General features: G+C 35.7%; 2 protein-coding genes across 7 annotated transcripts in view; one reads left to right on the top strand and one right to left on the bottom strand.

Moving 5' to 3' along the window:
* The window catches only part of LOC127969218 (60S ribosomal protein L38), a 607,983-nt gene that overhangs the window by 203,136 nt on the left and 388,386 nt on the right, over positions 1-16,461 (top strand). The window lies entirely within an intron of this gene.
* The window catches only part of sdk2b (sidekick cell adhesion molecule 2b), a 273,590-nt gene that overhangs the window by 66,891 nt on the left and 190,238 nt on the right, over positions 1-16,461 (bottom strand). For all 6 annotated transcript variants that reach the window (XM_052571019.1, XM_052571022.1, XM_052571021.1 and 3 more), the window contains exons 2-3: positions 15,391-15,550; positions 4,627-4,733 (exon numbers count right to left, since the gene is read on the bottom strand). In XM_052571019.1, the coding sequence (XP_052426979.1) occupies positions 4,627-4,733; positions 15,391-15,550 (267 nt within the window). The remainder of the gene's footprint in view (positions 1-4,626; positions 4,734-15,390; positions 15,551-16,461) is intronic.

Genomic DNA, 16,461 nt, shown 5'->3' with positions numbered 1-16,461 from the left:
GTCCGCTGAGAGACTGGTGCTCGCTGGACGGGCAGTGGAAACGAATAAATATTTGCTGCGTCCGCTGAGAGACTAGTGCTCGCTGGACGGACAGTGGAAACGAATAAATATTTACTGCGTCCGCTGAGAGACTGGTGCTCGCTGGACGGACAGTGGAAACGAATAAATATTGACTGCGTCCGCTGAGAGACTGGTGCTCGCTGGACGGGCAGTGGAAACGAATAAATATTTGCTGCGTCCGCTGAGAGACTCGTGCTCGCTGGACGGACAGTGGAAACGAATAAATATTTACTGCGTCCGCTGAGAGACTGGTGCTCGCTGGACGGGCAGTGGAAACGAATAAATATTTGCTGCGTCCGCTGAGAGACTCGTGCTCGCTGGACGGACAGTGGAAACGAATAAATATTTACTGCGTCCGCTGAGAGACTGGTGCTCGCTGGACGGGCAGTGGAAACGAATAAATATTTACTGCGTCCGCTGAGAGACTCGTGCTCGCTGGACGGACAGTGGAAACGAATAAATATTTACTGCGTCCGCTGAGAGACTCGTGCTCGCTGGACGGGCAGTGGAAACGGATAAATATTTGCTGCGTCCGCTGAGAGACTGGTGCTCGCTGGACGGGCAGTGGAAACGAATAAATATTTACTGCGTCTGCTGACAAACTTGTGCTCGCTGGACATGCGGGGGAAAACAGAGCAGAAAATATATGTATAACATATATATTTATTTATTTATTTACTTATTTATTTATTATTTTATTTTTTATTTTTTTTTATTTTTTTCAGCGCGTCCGCACCGCATCGAGTTGAAAATATCTCAACTTTTCAGAATGCCGCAGCGCAAGAATATCGGACCTGAACCAGGAAGTTGGTCACCAGATCACAGGGTAACCAGTTAAACTGCATGGAGACACCGGAGAGCGCCTAGATGTTTTCTCTGAGGTGCTCGCTCATCGCAGTTGTGCTGCCGTGGTACACCATATCGGTTTTGCAAAGGGAACAAAGAGCCATTTTATTTGTCCTCTGTTTAAAGTATTCTCATACTTTTAATAACAGTGGTCTCGGTTTGTGAAGAAAGTTGCATTCTATTATTCGCAGTATGCCATTATGCGAGATGTAAACAGTGTGACGCGTTCACGCATTTCACACGCGTCAATGTATTTTGTAGTCGACGTAAACGATGATGTCGACGCGTCGTTGCAGCACTAATTAGTGGTGGAAATTATGATTCTTTCTAGAGATTCGTTCATTTTCAGTTCATTCACCAAAATGATTCATTCAGATTCGTCCAGTGATGATTTCTTCGTTTTACGCAAAATGTGCCACCAGGCGAAAAAAAAAAAAAAAAAGAGTGTATTATGTCTTAAGTCAACGAACGCGTTCACTTGTTACAAAAGCTGATCTGGCTTTATTAAAATGTGTGTGTAATCGCATTCAATATATAAAGTCTAATTGAGTTGTTCAGATGAACAAAGCACAAGGTTTCTTGCCTAATTAGCATTTTAATTGTTTGGTCAAACAGTTTGTATATTATAAATTCACATCCATAAATCGGGGATTAAACCTTTCTTTTACGGTCTATGGATTAAACGTGGAGTTGCTAAATATCAAAACGAGTATGTGCACAGTACTGTACCTATAACTGCGCTTTGCATTTTCGAGATTGACATGCTAAGTAGCAGACTAACCCGGTTTACTCTAATTTCGTTCACGAACAAGGTAAGCTATGTGCCAGTTCATTTTCATTCACGAACGACATGTATCCGTTCATTCAGTTCGTTCACGAATGACATGTATGCCAGTTCAGTAATTTCACTCACGAACGATAAGATCTCTAGATCTAGTTCAGACTCATATGAAACTCGTTCATTGAAGGGCGTATTCGTTACTACATTCAACGAATCACATACTCTGTCACCTCATACTCGAAGGCTATCGGCTCGAGGTTGAGTAATTCTTTGACAGGATGAAATGGTTGTTACCCGGTTCACTGAGCTGCGCATGCGCTGCCTATAGCGCCGCGCTGCTATAGAGGGAGAAACTTCATTGAACGAGAAATATGAGTCAGTGGATAACATGAGCGATTCGTTCACCTAAAAGATTCGTTCAGCTAAAAGATTTGTTCAAAAGAACGATTCGTTCGTGGACGACACGTCACTAGTCCTAATGGATACATTTGGAACACTGGTTTCACGTTGTAGTATAGACTGTGGAAACAGAGGCTTCTGAAAACTATGAATGTCATTATACAATGAATATCATTATGTCTGTAAAACATACCAAGACATGATTATGGCAATAACATTAATTGCAGTTATGTGCTATTCACTTCCAAGCAATTCTAAAGATATTTACTTGCATGCTTTTCATATTACAGTCCTAGAAAGACAGCAGAATTTTACTCACACTGCTGTCCTGCGGCAAAACGAGGGTAGTGATCACGCCAGTAGATGGTGAAATATGCCCCTAAATAAATTGGTCCTGCCAGAATAATTGAATGAAACTTATGTCTGTAAAACCTCAGTGAGGTTTAAACGTGCACGGTAAGGCAGGTAATATCTTTGGACATTTCCGTGTGGATGATGACTACGTCATAGCCTCATTTAACAACTTTAAGCCTCCTTTCCACAGCACACGGCATTTGGAAACGATTGTCGCATACTGGTCGTGCAGCAACTGTTACCTTGACGTGTTCAACATGGTAAAATTAATAATCAGTGTTGGGCAGTAGCGTCGCTACAAGCAGCGAAGCTAGTTTGACTACATTTCTCAGTAGCTTGGTCGTAGCTTCGCTACTTTCTGAATCGAATAGCTTTTCAGTAGCGAAGCTACTTTACCAAGTAGTGCGGTAGCTTCCACACAAGCTACATTTCGCAAGCATTTCTGAAGCTCAAACTCAAATCGGGAAATACAACTGCTAATATCGCTGATCCTGGATCAGTAGTGACGCTCTTGTTCGCGTTTAAGGTGGATAGCAACCAATCATCTTTATGATGCATTACCGCCACCTTCTGCTCCGGATGGTACGACTCCTTGGCCAGTCACGCAAAAAATTATTTGATGAAATGATGGCATAGGATGAGGTCGGAGAACATTTAATCCCGAGGAGTGAGTCGCCGTGGCCGTACCTCGACAAGTACATGACACTGACCGAGATAACAGAGAGAAAATATGTTTTCAGATGCTGCTTGTAAAAATTAACAGGGTCCCCCTTACGATTATTGTGATATATTGTAATATATTATTTTCCTTTTTATTTCTAATATTAATAATTTAAATACATTTAATAATAGTTAACAAGATATAGGTAATTCTGACCTCGCACCGATAGATCTGATTAGAATACATCACATCCGGTCGGGCGTTCGCCCACGGTCTAATCGTGGAAGTGTAAATATTTGTACGCATCCGAGACTCAATTTGGATCTGAAATTCCACATGCATATGTGATCGAATCTCCACGCGGCTCCCGCACTACTTTCTAGCCGAAAATCTGTATTTAGCGTCTTCACCTGAAAATGTATTAATTTATGATGCACGGTCTGTGCCGCTAGAGGAGGCGGCCTCAAACTGCGCCTCGGCCGGAGCCGCGGCGGGAAGTGAGAGAGGCCTGCTGCTGCTGCAGTAGGAACTGAGGAGCGGGCTGGTTGGGTGCCTGCTGGAGCTGCGATTCCAGCGCTCAAAGAGAGCCCGGTCTTGATCGGATCGAGCGTGGTGTCGAGCGAGGTAAGCTCGGCTTGCACGGTCTATTGGCCACGACGTGTGGCTTGGCGAGAAGAGCAACTGTCGCGATGACGTTTGATGGTGCTCAACTGCCGTGTTTAATGATCATGGGTGTCAGAAAAAGTAGCACTTCTGAAAAAATCCCCGGTATGGATCTCCTTGCTGGAAGGAAAATCGGGTCTGTGATGAGAAGACAGACAGCGCGAACCGGGATGCTGAAAACGGTCAATGAACAGAGATAGGTTCTGCTGTCATTTATACCTTGTCATGAGTTGATTACTGATTGGTCTCCACTTGTGTTAATCAGGTTAATGAACTGCGACTGTTCCTCCCGAACTTTGTTATAAAACAGCATATAAAAACAAAAACACTGAAAGAACATAACATCAAATTACAAATTAGGCTAAAATGTTTCTATGGATCGAACGAGCGGGAAATGAGGAAGAAGTGGAGCGATTACAGACAGGAAGTTGCTGTTGCTTCACTCACAAACTCCGTCAGAGAGCAATCGAACTTTGATAATGATCGAAAACAGCCGAGGAGAGGTCAGTGGGCAGTGAAACTTGAGTCTGGCTCGAAAAACAGGAGACTTGCCACTTGGTTCAAGCGCAGCAGCTGTTGCTCATGCTAAACAGATTATAAAACGGAGGAATGAAATGACTTCTGAGAGAGTGAAGTGATTGGTCGACACAACCTCATCAATCTAATGAGGAAGTTAGAGTGGACCAGCTGTGGCATTGCAGAGGAGCTTTTAATGAAACAGAGGTACGCCACCTCACCAACAGCTGCCGTTCCTGTGAAACACACACACACTAGGGCACAATTTGACCGTCTGGGAACAATCACACATGGACCAACAAACACAGAAATGCAATGAAATTTAAGAGTTACTATGGTTACTCACATGCCACTTGTACTTCGGTCCTCCTCTGTAACAACGCTCCGACTCTGTTCCTCACAATACACCGATAGAAGCCAGCATGCGATCTGTCCAGAGATGGTATCAAATACCTGCGAGAGATAAAACATAGCAGGTTTACTCTTAAGACCACAATAATTAATATGCATGTAGCATGATGTAATGCCCAACTGTCAGAGTGCCTTTCATTAGTGATGCATAAGCGTTTTATGTATATTTTATATGTACAAATGACTTTCATTCATTCTGTCACCACCGTCCTTCTCAAAGCGAACATCTCTGTAATCTGTCAAAACCGTCAGGCTCTCTCACACACTCTTCATTTCAACGTATGCTCCTTATCTTTTATGAAGCACCCCTGGGAGAATATAAATACAGCTATAAAAAATAGATTTTTTTCTATATTCCCATCTCATTGTAATGACCTTGAATTCTTCAGCTTCATTGCAGAATGTTAATGTATTTGCATTATCAGCTTCCCCTCAATAGGTGGCGCTCTAACATACACAATGACTGTGTTTAGTTTTACATTCCTATTCCAGGACCCTAATTACTTATTTTGAAGCAAATATGGCAGAAAACCAACTAAGACCAAAGAACCAATAAGTCCATGTTTGTTTGTTTTTTCAACTATGAAATACTGAATTACACAAAATATGAATCTGACTGTAACACTAAATAATTTATGAAACTCACATTAATGCCTCCATAAAGGCCAGAGCAAGCAAAATGAAAAGAAAAAGGATCAGGTACAGCATGATATCTTTCTTTCTTTATTTAAAGAAATGTATTTATTCAGCAAGGGCCACTAAAAGTGACACTAACAAACTTTACATAAAAAATAAATAAAAATAATAATATATATTTATTTATCGAGGACTATAAAGTTCATATATATATATATATATATATATATATATATATATATATATATATATATATATATATATATATGAACTTTATAGTCCTCGATAAATAAATAAATAAATAACAATCCACAAACATTTCAAGCAGCACAAATGTTTCCAGCTTTTATATTAATAAGAAATTATTCTTGAGCAGCAAATCTGCATGTTAGAATGATTTCTAAAGAATCAAATGACACTGAAAACAAAATTAATGGCTGCTGAAAATTCTGTTTTGCAATCACAGGAATACATTTTCATTTTTCTATCATTTTTACTGTCAATCTCACGACCCCAAACTTTTGAAAAGTAGTGTATGCAATCACTAATATTTCTATATACAGTTACACTATAATTTAAGGTGTCCTTGTTACAGTTTAATTATTAATTTACATACTGAGTAATATGAATTAACTAGATGTACAATACTTACTATATGGTCAAGGTTAGGATTAGAGTTTGTCTTAGGGTTACTTGCATGTAATCATGCATAACATATTATTATTTTAATAGTAAGTTAATGTAACGTGTAACAAGGACACCTTAAAGTGAAGTATTACTCTATATAGTTATGTAATTGGCTTAAAAATGTAAAAATGGCACATTTCAAAACTGAATGCAAGCGTGCAGCTTTTCTCTTTTGTGTCCACCAGCTAAAACTTCATTACTTTAATTTACCTCTTATTGTGAAGTGGATGAAATCGGATCATCTTCCAGACCATTTTAATTCAGTCAAACCACATATTCTCTCAGCCCGACTGACCTGAACTCAAATTAAAATGACCTGGAGGCCCATGGGCCACACATTACCGGGCCAGAACGCTCTCCAGGCTCATGGATCAATGATGGAGAGCGATAAAAGAATGAAACTGCACAGAAATGAGCTGGATAGAAGGAAGGAATGTGAGAGGGAGAGGGAGATGAGGAAAACACTCTGCGTTTCGATCTAGATGCTTTAAAAAGCCATTGACCTCAGATGGCAATCAATACAAACAATGGAGTAGAGACAGTAAAGAGATCTGTCCAGACACACAGAATGAGACCGAGAGAGAGAGAAGAAGAGAAAGATAATGAGAGAACATAATGCGAAGAAAAAGTCAACAAAAAAAGATGAGGATGACAGAGAGATGGACACAGAAACATGCAAACACAATGACAAGAAGGGGACAGTGATTGATTAGCCAGAAGCTGTTAGAAGAGGTTTTATTATACCTTTTTAAATATTGGCAATATTAACATAACTGCTACACTGATCACATTTTTTACATATACATTTCAGCCATGCATGGCACTTTTTCTTCATTACTATCCTTAGATTCTTACTTGAAGCCCTTCAAAATTATTTTAAGCCATAAACATCAAACATGCTCATCTTAAAAGGCCAAGTTATTGCCTGAATAAAAGGCATTTAGAAATAACCGTCCTTCTAAATAAATCAATACATCCAGTCATAAAAATGAGCATCACATATTTGACCAAAAACATGCACCATATAAAGATCTCCGATATATAGAAGAGCTGTGAGAGGCTATCCTCTGGTCCCACACTGACTCCAGACCTGTAGAGAGCGACTCAGACTGTGTGGGTGTGGGTGGAATAGAGTGGAATAGGGCTTGAATGACGGGCGTCTTGTTAAAAGTCAAGAGTTGAGGAGAGCTGTTATTAACAGGCTATAATGAAGTATCAAACGATATTAGCGATGAGGTTAGCGGGTTGCCGATCCTGCCAGGCACGGTAAATTGCTTCTTGTGTGAAGTATATTAGCGCTAATGGACTAATTAGGAAGTTTGGGGGGCTGGTGGGGGGTAGACTTTTTAGTCTGATAGCGAGACGAAGCTTCACACATGCCCTGAAACATTTGGTTGCTGTCACCCCTGCAAGCTGCAAATGCTACAAGCAGCTCGACTCTAGATAAAGAGAGAAGATTGTGTTCTGTTGATATACACACACACTAACATTTACTAACAAATATAATATTTCAATGCATACTTAAAACCTCACTCCTATGAAAACCTGTGCAGAAATCAATTAAGTTAAATAAAAACCTATAGAACAATGTTTTGTTCTATAGTAGAGTCTCACTTTAAAGAGTCAGATGCCCTGTTAAGTTTACTTCCCAGGGCACTCTGAGCCAAATAGACGTACCCATATTCTTACAGGTGGTGCTGGGACTCGGAGTTTAACCTTGCAGAGTTTCGTGACAGATAGAATCCCGGCACGAGAGGCATATATTCAGGGTGACTTCCTCTCTATCTTCCTCTCTCCCGTTCCTTCTTTCTCTAATGAATATAATTAACCTTTAAAGAGCTGTGAGCTTGTGCAGCAGGTTGAGAGAGTCAGTAGGGGCTGGGGCTTCAGACATTGATTGATTGATGCTTCAGCCAACAGAGCGCAATGTCAGGTCCCTTTAATTAGCCTTCCGTTAACAGAGAAGAGAAAAGAGCGAGAAAGCACGGGAGCAAAAAGTAGAAGATGAAGTTCAAACGCCCCTGGCTGAGCCGGCTGACAAACAGACACCCGTCTGGGCTGATGTTGCCTTGGAAACCCATCGCTGTTGGATGAAGTGGTGGTCTGCCGCACCGTGACTTTAACCTATTCGCAGAAGCAATTCAGCAAACTCCTCGAAGATGGCAAAGAAAAAGTTTCCATGAAAAGAAAGAAGAGTATTGATAGTTCGCCTGACTCCATAGCCTGACTCCTGCTCACAGAATGTTATTTATGCTCACAAACATGCTTATAAAATGCTATGTGGACTTAAATAATTAAAGAGACTATCACTGGCCAGCATTTCTATAGGTCTTGAGATTTTCTGACTGCCTATTGAATTAAATACATTTACATCAGGGAATCGATGCTGTTGTAAGAACCACACATCAATAGAGAAATACTGAAAAGACTTGAATGTATACAGCATAACTAAAGCTCAAGTGCTTTATTTGAGTACTGGCTGGTCTTACCATGGTCCAATATATTAGTATTTTTTATTTTTTTATTAGTAAAACTAGTAATTAAAAGTAATTTAATTTAAATAATCTTATCATACACACAAATCTATTTTATAAATTATATTTTAAACATTGACTACTGCTCAAAATATTTTGTACATTTAAATTTTAATTTTAATTGCACTTTTTAAAAACATGATCAAATGTAAAACATCGTTTATAATATTTATAATAAATTACTATAATACATTAAATTATCATAAAGTAAACATTATTATTATAATACTTATTTATTGATGAATATATTATTTGTTATAGATATATTCATTATATGTATAATTTATGTATTAATGAATATATTATTTGCTATAGATATATTCATTATATGTATAAAACTATTTATTATACTATAAATGTGCTTTTACGTTTTTTATAATTTAATGAATAAATATTTAAAACCATTTAAAGAAAGACCTGCTGTAAGCTAAAAGGTTGTTAATAAACTTCATTACCTTCTTCATTAGGAGAAGAAGAAGAAGAAGAAGAAGAAGAAGAAGAAGAAGAAGAAGAAGAAGAAGAAGAAGAAGAAGAAGAAGAAGAAGAAGAAGAAGAAGAAGAAGAAGAAGAAGAAGAAGAAGAAGAAGAAGAAGAAGAAGAAGAAGAAGAAGAAGAAGAAGAAGAAGAAGAAGAAAATCCACCACTCAGAAAATCTAAGTTAAAATACTATAGCAAACATCCAGTCAACTTTCCTATGCTCTCAACCTTCTTAAATATATTATACATGCATATTTGCCAATAAACATAATATATTGTTTTTCTATAGTTTTATATTTAGAGAGAGCGAGCTGGCACTGTTAGGCTGTATTATAATTCTATATCCCACTTGCTACCACAATTCAAATTCTATCCAAATTGATATGTTGAATTTTAAAACCCATTCTCAATACAGTTCTGAATGGTGCACAACCCTGGCATGAACTGCATACTTATGAACATATTCAACAATGTCTGTAAATTCAGACTGCAACAGTTCTATCGGGAGGTTACTGGAAACCAGATTATGGATGCACTCATGCATACACAGTTATAACACCAGACGCACAAACACACACACAGTTACACTAAAAGAATGCTGGGTGGAAGTCTCATATTGCAGGTGCAGAAGAGAATCCATTAGCATTGTCTGGACTGAAAGCTCGTCTCAGTAAGCGTGCTGGTATCGGGTCACAGATATCCAGAAGGCATCACAACAGACCACGCTAGTGTTTACATGAATAAAGAGAACAACACAACGCTTCTTCTGCTCCAGTGCTGTCTTTGACATTGCGTGGTTTCAGGCAAGAAGAATGAAAGGAAGAAAGCAGATCTTTTTGTACAGGCCTACGCTGCAGGTGATTCAATTTGCTGGGAGCGAAACGCAACATCGGCTCAGCCTGCAGGCAATGTTACGGGAAGCACTGATAACTTCTGCTGCCTATAGATTAATCAGTGCATATAGTTGATGAATGGCACAGCCTCTCAGTAACCAAACAACAGCGGTACTTGCTGTTATAGTGACACTAATGGCAAGGATGTTGAAATAAGAAAAGGATGTTTGCTTATATAAGAAACAAAGAGAGTTTTTATGGGCATACTAGCGAAGCACTGTTCATTTCAGTACTGGAAAACACTGTACATTGTTTATTTGAATAGCAGTCATTGACTTTAACACAACCGAACTTCTTCAAATGATATTTTTTCACTAAAACCGATCTGGAACAAGGGTGAGTCAATGATGAAAGAACTTTCTTTTTGGGTGACCTATATCTTCAAATGAATAGTTAATCCAAAAATAAAAAAATGTATTCATTCTCCAGCCATCGATTGGCATTGCGTCACTTGCTCATCATTGGATCATCTGGAGTGAATGGGTGCCATCGGAGTTAAAACAGCTGATAAAAACATCAACAATCCTCAAATAATCTACAGAGAAAAGCTGCATGTTTGTAAGTGGTTTGTAAATGGTTTTATCAGCTGTTTGGACTAACATTCTGACGGCACCCATTCACTGCAGAGCATCCATCGGTGAGCAAGAGATGTGATCAAAACAAACAAACTTAGAAAAAGAAACAATCTTATTTGTATCTTGGATAGTCTGAGAGTAAAAGTTCATCAAATTTCATAATACATAATATAATTAGATTAGCATTGGGTATTCACAATCTTAAATTAATATTTATTTGTGTGAGTTTCAAATTTCCTAAACATGCACTCCTAAAATCATTGTACCATGTAACTACAGAAACAAAACATATATGGCATAACAGTGTTTTATAGGATCTTTCATTGAATTTCTGTGGGAATGCTCAGTGGGAACTTATCGCTGCCATCCTCCAGACAAGACAAATTAATGCACTGAACTCCAGTTAATTTGTGCAGATTCGGTGTGAAATTGTCCCTGTTAATATGAAAATATGGTCTGAGAGTCAGCCATGAGAGAAACTTGTTTACTGAGATTTCAGCACAAGAAATTGAAACCAGAGAGTGCAAACTGGAGAGAAGAACCAAATGCCTTAAAATATTTCTGCAGGAAATTAATCTAAAATGCTAGGTTTGTCTGCTTTGTCTTTCGATTCATCTCTTAAAGCAGAATTATTATGATCCAAGGCCTTCAGAAACTACAAAAAGTAATAGTTTTCTATGCTAATTTTACATCCATTTTTCCTCAGTAGCCATTTCATCAGTCTTCAGTTTCTTAATCCTTTAAAAATAATTCTAATTTGCTGAATCTGTTTTGAAAAAATAAAATCTTACTAATACTTTGAAAACTTTCCTACTTTTTTTCAGGATTGCTTGATGAATAGAGTTGAAAACATTTATTAACTGATTTGTTTAAGCATTTATTATGAACAGAAATCTTTTTAACATCTTTACTGTCACTTTTGTTCATTTTAAGGCATCCTTGCTGAATAAAAGCAATGGTGACTTTCACAAAAATAAATATATATATATATATATATATATATATATATATATATATATATATATATATATATATATATATATATATATATATATATACATATATATATATATATATACATATATATATATATATATATATATATATATATATATATATATATATATATATATGAAGGTAAACTTATTAACTTTTTAATAGAAATTTTAAAAGTTTAAGAAAAAAATAATTTCTCCTTTCATTGGCTGGCAAAACATAATGTCAGAGTGCTTAACAAAACAGTATTTTTATTAAACTAAATCTATGATAGACTCAATTGCCTTTTCATTTTAAGATGGAATAGGCAAAATGATTTTAATATTGGAAAAATTACACAATCATATTTAAATTCTGCATTTAATCCAGCGAGGCACTTGACAGTGTCAAACAGACCCAGAATGCATGCCTGAGCTGATGTCATTAGCGCCACAGTAACAGAGTCAGCTGAGCTGGCGTTAGAGAACAACACTACTGCCAGACAACAATTGATTGAGCTCATTTGGGAAAGTCTCCTTTGCGTACGAGAGAAGCACACACACACACACACACACAATTATGTGTCAGGGGGCTGGAAAGGTCATTGTAAGAGCTGGGATGCTTTTAAATGACGATTCATCACTATTTCTCCTGTATAGAAGAGTATGCATGGCCAAATTACCATTTGACTTTGCTGACTTTACCACTTTTGCATTGCTTTGCATGTCATAGGGGAGGACGCCAGTGACACTGATGTCCCTTACAAAGACAAGTCTGTACAAATGTCCGAAAACTGTGTTTCAGTTGGGTTTCTTATGTATTACAGTAGGAAGTCTTAGTCCTGATCCATGATACTGACCTTTGATTATCTCCTTGATCTCTAGATCGTGTCCTAATCAAGCATAAGAAGAAACACTACATGTGCACAACATAAAATAAATTGTGTAAATAAAATATGAAAAAAATAAATAAATAAAGTGATAAAATAAGTTAAAAAAAAATTAAAAACATTAAATATTAAATTAAAATAAGATTAAAAAAAGTTATGTTCATTTATCACTTTACATGCATAGAAATATACATAGCCAGAAGTCATTATATATAATTGACATATATAGATATTTTGAGATTGAAACATGTTTATATACATATCATTATACAATTAAGGTCCACATTCTGATGAAGTAATCATTCAAAAAAAAAAAAAAAAAAAAAAAAAAACAATTATATATATATATATATATATATATATATATATATATATATATATACATATATATATATATATATGCGCTGTTATATTCTGGATATGCTGCATACTATTTATTTATTTTATTTTATTATTTGCCATTCATTTTTAGCAATTATGTTCAGTAATTTAGTCAAATCATTAATTCACAGCATCCCAAAGTGAAATTAAATGGATTTTTTTTTATGGTACAGTAGGTCTTTTTATATATATATATATATATATATATATATATATATATATATATATATATATATATATATATATATAAAAATTACACTACATTACAAATTTATATATATAAATTTATTTTAGATGTTCTTTTTTCCATGACTTTCTGTGTCTCAAAGCACTTTTTAATAATTTTTCAAAACTTTCTGTCTCAAAGCGCTTGCTATTAATTTGGATGACAAACAAGTAGATTATGGTTTGCATAAATAGATATGGATACCTTTGACTTTAGAAAAACAAACTCCTTTTATGTTCAAAAGAAGAAAGAAAGTCATACAAGATTGGAATGACATTTTATTTTTGAGTGAAACCTTTAAGCTGAATATGCATGTGCATATTAATTATTGGAAACAGCTCAACTGTAACTAACTTTAAGCAATATTAACGCAAACATGAGAAGAGATGGAGTAGATTGGAAGCCTCAGAAAAGCACAGTGACCAGCAAACCATCTGTATCCCGCCATGTCCCTCGCTCTAATCAGCCAGTTTTATCTTTTTAATTAAAACTCCATTCACCACATCTCCAGAGTTTACATTATATTCGGAGGATAGTTAATTAAAAAAAAAGTCTGAATTGGATGACCTGAGCACATTTGATGGCGGATACAATCGTCTTTAAAAGTGAATTCCTGCTTTTCAACACCGAATAATTATTCTTTTGAATCTTTGCCTCACAAAATAAAGACGGAACAATTTATGTGTCATCACATTCCTGCTTTTCTAATCACAAGTACTATTATAAGAATTATAACCTAATAAAACTAATATTTTATCATATTGGTTACTTCCATTTCTAGGGAAAGATTTTATTGGTTTTTGATGAGATGGGGAAATATAGCTTACAAAAGTGCCATATCGATGCTCTACTTAAAGGGATAGTTCACCTAAAAAATAACATTTTCTGTTATCATTTATTCATCTTCATGTCATTCCAAAGCTACAGTAAATAACTTAACCCATTTAATGATTTTTTTTTTTCTTTTTTTTTTCTGTCTTATAAGACGATGGGGTCCAAAACAACACTGAACTTCCTTTTTATGGACAAAGTATACAAATACATTTTTCTAAATATAATATTTTGTGTTCTGTTGAAGAAAGATGGATATACATATTTGGAAGGACATGAGGGTGATTTATTAATTTAAGTAAACTGAAAATAAAATCTTATATTCTTTAAATGTTATTCTCAACAGGAATCCTTTGGTATGATTTGACTTTGCCTGGGTTATTTTATAATTTATATTCGTCTTAGTACTACTACTGCATATATGAAAGGTCTGAAAGAGACCAAAACACATCAGAGCAACACTTTAATAAAAAATAAACTATAAATAAATAAAAATAATAAATAATAAAATAAATATTAAAAATAAGTAAATAAACAACAACAAAAACAAAGAAACACAAAGTATATGTAACACACAGCACATTTATAATATATATATATATATATATATATATATATATATATATATATATATATATATATATATATATATTGTATGTTTAAAAATAATGATATATATATATATATATATATATATATATATATATATATATATATATATATATATATATATATATATATATATATATATATATCATTATTTTTTAAACATACAAAATATTAATCCTTATTTATGAATACTGAAATTATGGAATTAAATTTTTTATTTAAGTGTATTAAATTGTCATTAATGATATTATGTTATCAGTTACATCTACAGTATTGCAGTTTTTCTCAGTCGCTTTGGTACATTTCTCAAATAATTCTTGACATTTGCAAAACAGTAAGTGCATTTCTCAAAACAACTCGTACAAATAGCAAAACACCATGGATTACCAGCAAAAGCCTTAGTTCATCTCTCAAAAATAAATGTCTGTGTCAATGAACATATCAGTGCCATCAGAATGACAAGTCCTTGTGTCATTGTCAAGATAGTCAAAATGCTTAGTCATGTTGTCAATTTAACAGTGTACCATGTTAGTATTACCTGATGTAAACTAAGGCAACAGTTTGAATGACAGTGTATTGAAGAGTATGCCATATGCTTATATATCCATATATCTAAAAGTACACATTTACACATTACTGTATGTGGGATATTGATTGAAAGAGACTGGATAGAATTCAGTCTAATTGCAGTTTATTCATTTGCGAATAAATTCTAACATTTAGTTCATTTCTGTGTGACTCCTGCCGCCAACTTTTTTTAATAGAATGCAGAATGTTAAACAAGTCTACACTTTAAATATGTGCATTTTAAGCAAGTAAATGTTCCGCACTAATACATACATATTAGCAACAAAAACCGGCTGGCTAAATCAAACCACGTTTCTGTCAATGTAATCTACATGGGTCTCCAGTGTAGACAGTTCTGATTATATCAGAAGTGATCTGGCTAGTAAATCAGTTTCATGCATGCATGAAAACACACTGACCTGTACTCCAGCGAGAACCGCGTGATCTCTGTGTCATTGTGGATCCATTTAAACTCCAAAGGCCAGCTCCCCTCGGCCATACAGGTCAGAACCAACCGGTTCCTCTCCAGGTGCAACTGACTTGGCACAGGCTCTGTTTTAAAGTATGGAGGAACATCATCTGCAGGAAGATATAAAGAAAGAGAGAGAATGTTAGAAAGTGGGAATTGCTTCTTAAAGAAAACACTGTTTGACCTGCAGCAGGTAAACATGACCAGCTCATGCTCACAGACACTTGCTGTATCGTGTCCTCAGCCAGCTGCTGCTATTAGCACATAGAATTTTAATTTCTTCACATCAATTTATTATTATTATTTATTATTGTTACGTGCTGTTATGTCCATTTGGGAATTCTGTGATGTGCTGCCCATGCCTTACTGCAATTGCCCCTTGTGGGATTACTAAACTAAACTGAACTGAACTAAACTAAACTATAATAGAAAGATGCTGGGAGCAGATGGAGCTGATATTCCATTCCTGTAGGAGCACGAATATCAGGAGAGCTATCAACAGATAGCCTGGCTACTTTCAACACACAGAACCAGCGAACTGCAATTTTGATTCTGAGCCTAATCATCGTTGTAAATATAGACCAAATTAATTGAGCGGTTGGATAATACAATTAAGAGATTGAATGATAATCAAGCATTAAAATTAAACTGTCAAAATGATCTATTAGGCAGACGGTTTGTGGTATCTCTCTAGTTTCACTAAACCAAGTTTTGGCCCCTCGACTGAGAACAAAAGTAATAGGGAAGTGAATACAGATTTAGCATATTTCCATTATGTTCTTTACTGTTGAGTAATTATGTATGAATGGGTACAGATGTAGTTGTTAAATATTAGAGATAGATAGATAGATAGATAGATAGATAGATAGATAGATAGATAGATAGATAGATAGATAGATAGATAGATAGATGTAGTGCCCTTTTAACTTTGAAGTTTTTACATTTAATGAAACAGCTTCAAAAACCATCGCAAACTTCTTTTCTTACTAAGTGCAATGCGAAATGGGTCACACTAGACCCA

Source organism: Carassius gibelio, chromosome B12, assembly GCF_023724105.1.
Source record: "Carassius gibelio isolate Cgi1373 ecotype wild population from Czech Republic chromosome B12, carGib1.2-hapl.c, whole genome shotgun sequence".
Classification (NCBI taxonomy): Eukaryota; Metazoa; Chordata; class Actinopteri; order Cypriniformes; family Cyprinidae; genus Carassius; species Carassius gibelio.
Note: the sequence above shows the minus strand (reverse complement) of the source record. Positions and strands in the feature narration are given on the sequence as shown.